General features: G+C 45.1%; 1 protein-coding gene across 2 annotated transcripts in view; it reads right to left on the bottom strand.

The window, feature by feature from the left end:
* The window catches only part of PLPP3 (phospholipid phosphatase 3), an 83,298-nt gene that overhangs the window by 51,172 nt on the left and 22,490 nt on the right, over positions 1-9,636 (bottom strand). The window contains exon 1 of one of the 2 annotated variants that reach the window (XM_027108400.1): positions 1,502-8,445. The exons of the other annotated variant lie outside the window; for it this stretch is intronic. Coding sequence (XP_026964201.1) covers positions 1,502-1,706 — 205 coding nt within the window. The 5' untranslated portion in view covers positions 1,707-8,445. Of the gene's footprint in view, positions 1-1,501; positions 8,446-9,636 lie in introns of those variants that run through there. 2 annotated transcript variants of the gene reach the window in all.

Here is a 9,636-nt window from a genome sequence, read left to right as displayed (position 1 = left end):
AAAAAAAAAAAAAAAAAAAGGTTATGAAGAACCTAGGGGCAGGACAGGAATAATGATGCAGACATAGAGAATGGACTTGAGGACACGGGGAGGGGGAAGGGTAAGCTGGGACAAAGTGAGAGAGTGGCGTGGACATATATACACTACCAAATGTAAAATCGGCAGCTAGTGGGAAGCAGCCACATAGCACAGGGAGATCAGCTCGGTGCTTTGTGACCACCTAGAGGGGTGGGATAGGGAGGGTGGGAGGGAGACGCAAGAGGGAGGAAATACGGGGATATATGTATATGTGTAGCTGATTCACTTTGCTATAAAGCAGAAACTAACACACCATTGTAAAACAATTATACTCCAACAAAGATGTTTAAAAAGAAAAAAAAATGAATGAGGGTTGGAAGCCAAGACTTGTTGAACTACAAAGGCCTTAGCAAGTTTATTCCATGAAGCTGGTGGTAGGGCCAGAATGAATCTGCCTTACTGGCCACTTAAACACTGTGGACGTGTTAATAAATTACATGGTTATGCTTCAGAAGAAAGAAGTGGACCCAACTTATACACGTCTATGTGATAGAGTGTTCTATTTTTCAAGGCAATAGTATTAAAATGAAAACAAAGCCTCTTTCTGATAGAAGCTCATTCATTCTAAAAAGTCAAAGCCAAGTGAGAAGGAATTTACAAATTAAAATCCACTAGATAATTGTTGGTATTACAAACCTTACTCTAGTGGAGTCAGGAACATTTCAGTAATACGCCGGTAAAATTTTGGAACTACAAGAGATCTGAGGTGTCATTTATTCCATTTACTAGATGGGAAGGCTGAGACCCCACCACCCCCTATCACTGTAATGAATCTTTTCTGGTAAGTCTCCTCACTAGCTGAGAGTCTCTTCAGAAGAGGGTCCATATTTTATTCATCTCTGTATCCCCAGCACAAAGAATAATTCCTGGCACTTAGTGGGTGCTCAGCGCATGGGTACTGAATAATTGTATAGGAAACAGACTAAAATTCCCAGGATATGGCTCCGCCCCCAGTACACTCTATGACCCCCCCCGTCTTAGATTCTCCCCAACACCTCCCCCTGTTTCTGAATTTAATCTAATCTCTCTCATATCCCCAAATCCTGTTTTTTTAACACAATCTCCCAAAGCAACACAGTACCACATACCCTCACAAAGAGCAGACAATTGCACCAGGAGTAAATTATGGAGAACCCAACCAGCTTCAAGTCTCAGAGGAGTGGTTGAACTGGATGATCTCTAAGACACTTAATCTTCAGAGTTCCCCAGACATTTAGGTGGTGAAACTATCAGAACATACTTGGAAGGGGTAAACTGAGGAGTGATTCAGTGCCACACCCACCCTACCTCGCAGGCCAAGGGCTAAAGGATCATTTTCAGCACACCCCGACCTAACCCATTTGCTGGGATCCTCTTGGGAATCTCTGCCGTGAAGAAAGTTCCCAGTAAGAGGAAGAGCACAGATTTCAAGAAAGCCACAGACCTGGATTTGAAAACCGGGTTTGCCACTTATCATGTAGGCAATCTTCAGCAAATTGCTTAACTTCTCTGAGCCCCAACTGTAAAAAGAGGACGCCAAGAGCCACTCTGAAGAGCTGTGAGGATGAAATACCATATGGTAGGTATTTAACAAAGGTTCGTTCCCTGCGCTCCCAGTCTGAAAATCGACTCTCCGGGACTGTTTCCATGCCAATCAACCGGCTTGACTGGTTTCCTCAAGAAGGTCACCTGACCAACCTGGACACGGCTGTGTCAGCTCAGACAAGGACTGTCACTCGAGCTGCACAAGACTGGAGCAATTCCAGTGCGTGGTGGAGAAGACAGCCCTCACCCCAGGAGCATACTCCCCACTCCCAGCCCTGTCAATGTTCCTTTTGTAAAACACAGAAACCTTCTTCAAATCTGACAGCTGCCACCTGCACAAATAATTCGGGGATGTAATTTTGTAACTGAATACAAGCCCTGAAAGCTGAAAAGTTTGAAGTCCAAAATAATCCCTTTGACCTTCTGCCTAAACACTCACTAATCACTTTTTAATTTGTAGTTTATTTCCTCTCTCTGTGCTGTCCTTCTAGGCTATATTTTCATTTTAGACATATCCCGGGAGTGAATGGCATTACAGAACACCTGATTAAAGTAGAAGTCAAACTTCTCTCCCAGACATCTGAGGCTTGGTGCATACCCCACTGAGTTCTCCAAGTTGCAATGGGTGGCCAGAAAGTGAAGGAGAAAAAGCCTGCTTTGATGGAGGAAACTCCACACTGAGAGAATTATGAGCTACAAAAATTAATAAGAAGTGGTCCCTGCCCTCTAAGAAGGCATACTCTGGGGACAACTGCCCATGATGCCACATGACGGGAACTTCCACATAGGCATTTCTAAAATATTCAGGGAGCATGGAAGATGCCCTTTAGCACATGACTCAGCAGCCAATAGGTGTGCAATACCGGTTTATAGACTAGCTCAATAAATGCATTTCAAAGATTCCTTGCTGTTATTTGAATGCTAATGATGTATTTAAAGCAATACAAACAAACAAAAAGAAAAATCCAGAACTGGGAAGTCTCCCCCACCCCCAAAAAACTGCTTCAGAGTTTCACCCTCATCCCCTACCCACCTCTTACTCTTAAGGCAAAGTGAGAAAAGTAGTTTGAGGGAGCCTATCTAATTCCTAACACACAGATGCTGAAAAGATGCGAAAAAGGAAAAACTGAGAGGTAGAAATGTTGTTCAATTCAGAAGAAATTTCTTCCTTGGAGGAAAAAGGTTTCTAACTTAATCATCACTAGGATCGCTATAAATTATAGTAAGTTGAAGGCAGATAGATATATTGGGGTCATTCTACTTTGTGTCTGTTCTAATAAATTAGCCAACCTTTCACCTACTGAGCAAGAAAGAATCTCAAGTAGTCTGAGCTGGGTCAGCTCAGCCAATATTCTGGAAGGAAAATGATCTCCACACTAGTTTTCGATTCAGTGAAGTAATGCCTGGTAGCGATAAGATAGCACAAGTGAGTTTGGGGAATTTAGTCAAAGTTTCTCTAGCCAAGGCCACCTTAAAAACAAATACTAACCAATGGTAACTGATAATAAAAACTTGTATTCATCAGCATTAACTCTGCTGCTAACTAACTATATCATTGCACTGCTGCTCTCTTGGGCTCTATTTCTTCATGTGCAAAATGAAAGAGGTGGTCTTACCAGGTGTCTTATGGACCTTCCAAAGTTTTCACCTTTATCCAAGGAGTGCAGGGCATCTTCTGAACAAACTGAAGGCTTTCTTTCCATGGCATCTTTACAGAGCAGATGGGCATCACCTCCTGCCCACTATCCCAGCTGGGGTAACTGGTGAGCAGGCTACTTTAAGTCTGTGAAGGTAGCCTGGCCAAGCAAAGCCTTCCAGGGTTCAAAGATGCTCATTTATAAAGAACAGCCCCAGAAAACATCCCCAAATCTGCAAACCTTCAGATACAAACCAAATTCATGATCGGCAGCTCTTGGCTCAAAGAAGTAGGTATCTATCAGCAATACTGCAGTGTGGGTTAGAGGCGGGGGCGGGGTGGTGGTGGTGGTGGTGGTGGGAATTAGCATCAGTTACTCCTGCAAACTGGATACTATTCTAGGCACTTTGAGCTGGCTCTCATTTATCCCTCCCAATAATCCTTTCCAGTAAGCAGTACCAGCTCGATTTTGCAAAGGCCAGAACAGAAGATGAGAAATAAGGTCACAGAGCAGCAGGGCAGAAACGCCGCTGGCTCAGGCTGGCTTTGCACAGTGCCCTGCGGCCATCACATTTCCTACGTTTAGGTGCCTTTGCCTGGACCTCAGAAGGGGTACTTCTCGTAAATGGGTCAGCCCTCCCGAGACAGAGACCCTTGTGCTCTGGGGCCGCCCTTGGTGGCTCTGGCTGTGAGCCCCGCCCCTTCCCCACCAGGATCAGGGAAACAAAATGTGGTCATCCAGATGCACGTGGGAGAGCGGGCTGCAGGGAAGAACTCCTAGGTGGCTTGCTATAGGAGCCCTATTGTTCCGGAGGGAAGCTCTTTTGCCAGAACTCTCCAGGAAGCCACTGCTCCATGATGCATTTTTCAGCTGTGGAGAGAAAAGGGTAGTTCCTGGGATGTTTATTCCACGGTTCTGGAAGCCAGGCCCTTAATCCTTGCAAAGCAGCAAGGAGCCAGCTTCTCTCCGAGGGACAGAACGTCTAGAGCCCTTCTTCCAAATAAAAACATAAAAACTCCTCAACATCCCCTTTGCAACCTCTCAAAGTGAATGAATCAGGAAAAGGGGGAGGAGAAGGTATTGCAGCCCAAGGAGGGGGCTTTGAGGCCTTCCCTGCAGCCCTCCTCTCCTCATGACCCTGCCCACCTGACCTCTCTATTGCGGTAAATTACAAAGCCCACACTGTTCTCTCTGCCTATCCTCTCCCGCCTGTCCATCCGCATCACCACCCCCGACACACACATACACTTTCTTAAAAGGGCGGAATGCCAAATAACATTATTCTCCTTCACCATAGTATCGCCATGAGAGCTGCCTGGTATGTCTGCCTGAAAAATGGAAGGTTTTCATTGAAATCTCGGCCTCCCCTACAGCTCTCCCTTTGTGGAAATGGACTTGGAAAAAAATGGAAGGAGGCCCCCCTGGAACCTAATTGGGCCGACAAGAGCAGAGGGCAAGGCCCCTGGAATTGTTCAAAGGCTCCAGGCATACCTGACTGCGCCCTTAGCAGCCAGTCAGAGGCCTTCGCACTCCTGCAAAGCCACCCTCTGCGGCCCCGCTCGGTCCCTCCGTGCAGCAAGGCTCTCTGTGACGGCAGCCTCACCCCTGAGCAGGGACCCTATTATATGATCTGAGGAGGGAGATGTGTACTTACAGTACATATATTACCCAGGGATGCAAACAAGTATTCCCGCGCAGGATGTGAGTCTCAGAAAAACTCTTACACTGCCCAGATTCATCAACTAAGCACCAAGAAAAATTAAAAAGGGTCTTCCAGCTTTGGTTTGGTTCGGTGGTAGTTTGCAGCGAGCAGACCCAGGTGCGAGTCCCTCCCCTCTCCTCCAGGTGTAGCGGTGTGACCCTGGACTAGTGAGTTCTCAGGATCTCCACGTCCTCATTGGCAAAACACGTCATGTCATGCAGTTTGGAAGGGCTGCTGTGAGGATTTCCTGAGATGGTGTGTCACTCAGCCCAGCTCTAGCAGATGCGCTCTTAACGTTTCTTCCTTCCCCTGCAAGCGCACCAAGGGGAGGGGGACAGATTCCTAAGGATAGGACAGGATCCATGAGAAATCATGTCTCCTATCATGCCCCAAGGACTGCTGAGAGCAGAGCTGCATATATGGGCTCCAGCCTGTCCGTCAAGATGACAGAATGGGTCTTGGGGAATTAATTATTGAACAAACTCGCCCTTCACAAATCCCATCCAAAGGAGTGGTTTGATGCCTTTTAGTACACTGACTATACAAAATCCTGAAAGAGCAGCGCGCTTCAAAAGCCTCACAAAAACCCAGGCCTGGGTTTGGCAGGAGTTCCTCAGCCACTGGGTTTTTCTGTGTGTGGTTTATAATAACATGCAAACCTGATGCCAGGTCCTAATCTATTAAGGGACTGCCAATTAGCAGGAGGCTTAGAGCTGCAGGTTTGAGCACTGGGGAGGAGGTCTAATTAGGCTTGCAAATCACTTCTATCCATCGCGCCTCTCCATCTGACCCAGGCTATACTGGCCAATTGTTCTGCATATAGCCTTTCTGTATTCCTTCGCACACAGCTCTTTGTGTGTGTGTTTGTTTTAAGGTTCCAGGCCTGAAGGCCAGTGCTTATTTTCATGTCTGTCTTTAAGGGTGACATGGGGGATCGAACAACGTTACCCTCTGGATACTGACTCTCCGATTTGGCCAATCATCCAAACCATCAGGGGCACTTATTAAAAAACACATTCCAGGCACTGCCCAGAACCCACTCAATAACTCAATCAGAAGTTCTGCGGCGAGGGCCTGAGAATTCTCCTTTTATAATAAGACCTTGAGATGATTCTATCCCAAGGCGATCTGGGAATCACTACTCTAAAAAGTCAAGACCATTTCATGTTTGAATTCAAGGGGTTTTACAATGGAATTTTTATATGCGTACACCAAATAAAGAAAATTTTTAAAGCATATTGAATATCGAAGGTTTACTGAGCGTCTATTTTGTGCTGGGAGTGGGAAATACTGAGATGAATAAACCAGGGCTCCTGCCCTCAAAGAGCTCCCTATTTAGGGGGCTGGTAACATTCCCATAGAAACCCCGTCTTTCCTACTAGGGCTCCACACCTACAAGCCTCCTCTCACTTTCTCTTCTGCCTCGTTGTGAACCTAGCTTTCCAATGTCTTTGCCAAAACAGCTCTGAAAAAGAAACAGAACGATTTCAGACACCAAACATCAGAGGCCTATCTTAGAAAGGGAGAAAAAAAACCCTACTAAACATATGGTTTCAAGATACAGGAGAAAATATGTGGTTTAGGACTGCCTGTTCTGAGATAGAAGCAGAGTGGGGAGTAACATTAGGGGGCCTCTGTGCAGCAGAATAAGCCCAGGGCTGGGTCTTGGAGCCCAGCATTGGATTCTTCGGTGACTTCAGAAAGTCCCTTTTCCTCGCCAAGCCCCCTTATCTATTAAAGAGAGGAGCCTGCACTATTCGGTTATATCCCAAAGCATATTTGGCACAAATTGTTCTCCCTGGAGACTTCATCAGAGTTCACTTTTGAGTTTCAACAGGGAGATGTACAACCTAGAAGAACCACAGTTCTCCAGAGCCCTTGCTAAGAAAAGCTAGCCTAAATGGTCTCTAACCAGCTCCAAAATTACGTTTTGAGGGTATGGCTTTCCAACAAGACTGATTTCCTAGCCAGCAGGGATGGTGTTTCTTATTCATCCTCTACACATTGCTGGGTGCACAGCAGACACTCAAAATAAAGGAATACGTGTGGGGTAGACAGTATGGCCAAGTTGTGTTTGAGAGAGAGCACCCTGGCGGCCATGGGGAAGAGGGACTGGAGAACAGGACTTTACACCTAAAGCTCCCTGCTCAGTGACACATGACAAGCATCTTCCCAAGGAAAAACCTGCATTCTCTAGACACATCCCCATCCGCCCTGAATAAGAGGTATGAAAGTCTCTCACAGCCTGGACGCCAAGCTAGGTCCAGGACAGCACAACTCAAATAAACACTGCCTGCTCTCCAGGAGAGGCTGGGCCTGTTCCCCTCCTTGCTTCCTACACCTCTCTGAAACTCACTGCTAGTCTCAGACCCTCTCAGGTTATCTTAACGCACAGCACTATTCAAAAGCATTACTAGGCGTAGACGAGAAGTATGAGGCTAAAGGGGGTAGCAATCCATCTGTTGGCTGCTGAAGCACATGGCAAAGAGGAGCATGGTATAGCTCCACGTGTGTGTATTCTGGAGTCAGACACACCTGGGTCCTGTCTCCACCTTAAACATGCCAGTTAACTTCTCACAGGGATATGACATAAAAAGGATACTGTGTGAGAAAATGTTTCACACAATGCCTAGCACACTGAAATGCTCAATCGGTGTTACTCGTATCATGAATATGGGATGGTGTGTCTTCTGTAAGAAGGAGAGAGACAAGTGTTATCTTGGCCAATAAAGAAGTCTACTATGTACTTCACAAAGAGCTACTGATTACGTATCATGAACGTCACCAAGCCTTTGGGTTTTTTATGAGATGGGAGCGGGTGACTGACAATACAGACTATCAAGAAAAGCATGGGCTTTTGGGATTAAATGGATTTGCTTTTGAAGTTTGCATCTGCCTCTCTTTAGTCCCGTGACGTTGGGTAAGCTGCTAACCTCTCCAGGCCATCTGTAACATGGGGCCAGTGGAGGGGTTACTCTGAAGTTTAGAGGTACAGTACCATATACAGAGTGCACTCAATTCATGAAGCTATGGTTATGGCCCCCACAAAATACATTGGAATGAAGCAAGATGACTAGGGTAGCCCTATGTCCCCACGTGGCAGTTCTTCCTTTCCTTTAAAGCAGGCGAGGGCATCAGCATATGTAGAGTTTTCTACAATTCCAATGTCTTTTCAATGTTTGATTATTTCCAGCTAAAGGAAAATAACTGGGGATTTTCTCAGCACTTCATGTTGGTTTGAATGGAATGTCACTTGGATCTTCCTTAGTTCACACCACACTATGGAAACTATGTGTTCACTTTCTTTTCATTCATTTTTGTCCAATAGATATTTATTATGCACCTACAACGAACAAATCACAGATGTAAGAGCAACTGGGGAGATGCAGTGATCATAAGTTAAATCGTTTTCTTTTTTAATTCATGTGGGGAAATTAAGAAGAGTAGTGATTTGCCCAAGTGCACTCAGTGACAAAGAGACACAAGTACAGGTATCCATGAGCTGTATAACTGCACCATGACTGGCTACATTAGTCGGTTATTGTTATGCTGGTTCTAGCCTTCCCTAGGGCCTAATGGTGTGTGTGTGTGTGTGTGTGTGTGTGTGTGTGTGTGTGTGTGTGTGTATACATATATATATATATATATATATATATATATGGGGTGCAAGTGTGTGTGTGTACATGTGAGTGTTTGTGTGTGGCTTGCCATAATCACTAATGCAGGAGAAGGAAAATGAAGAACTAAAAGGAATCTACAAAAAAGAGAGACAAACAAGATAAAAATTGGTGACCAATATCTAATACTGATTGGTTTTGCTATAAAGTGTGATCCAGTTGCCAGGGAATTGATGGGATGCTATAAAGCCTACAGGTCACTGTATTATAAATACCAGTACTTATCTGGTACTTTCAGATAAGAATGGAAGAGTCTGTGCAACAGGCTTAGCAAATGCTTTAGAGCAATAAAACATTTTAACTAAGTATAGTGTGCTGTACTTAACTTCATTTTTAAATAACATGATTTACACAGGTTTCAAGTAGTCAAACTCAGTTAAATTTAGCAGTTAATAACCATCAAACATTGTCTCACGCTAATTAAATTCAGATCAAATAATTTTTTTTCCCTTTGTTCATGGTATTTTCAAGTCATGGGGAGAAGACAGGATGTGATGATAATGTATCACTCCAGATTCACTCAGGCCAGAATTCAAATCTCCAGCTACTTGGCCTGGGTCTCAATTTCCTCATATACAAATGCGGGGTGTTAAGGACTGAATTATGCCCCACCTCAAAAATTTCATATATTGGAATTCTAACCCCCAGGACCTCCGACTATGACCTTATTTGGAAGTGGGGTCTTTACAGTAGTAATCAAATTACAGTGACGACATTAGGGTCAGTCCTAATCTAATATGGCTGGTGACCTGCTGCAAAGGGGATATTTGGACAGAGAGACACGCATACAGAGCAGACAGGGAGAATGCCATGAGAACATGAAGACGGCCATCTACAAGCCAAAGAGAGCGGTCAGGAACAGATCCTTGCCCCACAGCTCACAGGAGGAATCGCCCTGCATCACCTTGACTTCAGGCTTCTATCTCCGTAGCTCTGAGACAATACATTTCTGCTCTTTAAGCTATCCAGTCTATGGTACTGTCACAGCCATCCAAGCAAAACAGGGGCAATAGTACCA

This window comes from Aethalodelphis obliquidens, unplaced genomic scaffold (assembly GCF_003676395.1).
Source record: "Aethalodelphis obliquidens isolate GAN/ISIS:26980383/991018 unplaced genomic scaffold, ASM367639v1 scaffold9, whole genome shotgun sequence".
In the NCBI taxonomy this organism is placed as follows: Eukaryota; Metazoa; Chordata; class Mammalia; order Artiodactyla; family Delphinidae; genus Aethalodelphis; species Aethalodelphis obliquidens.
Note: the sequence above shows the minus strand (reverse complement) of the source record. Positions and strands in the feature narration are given on the sequence as shown.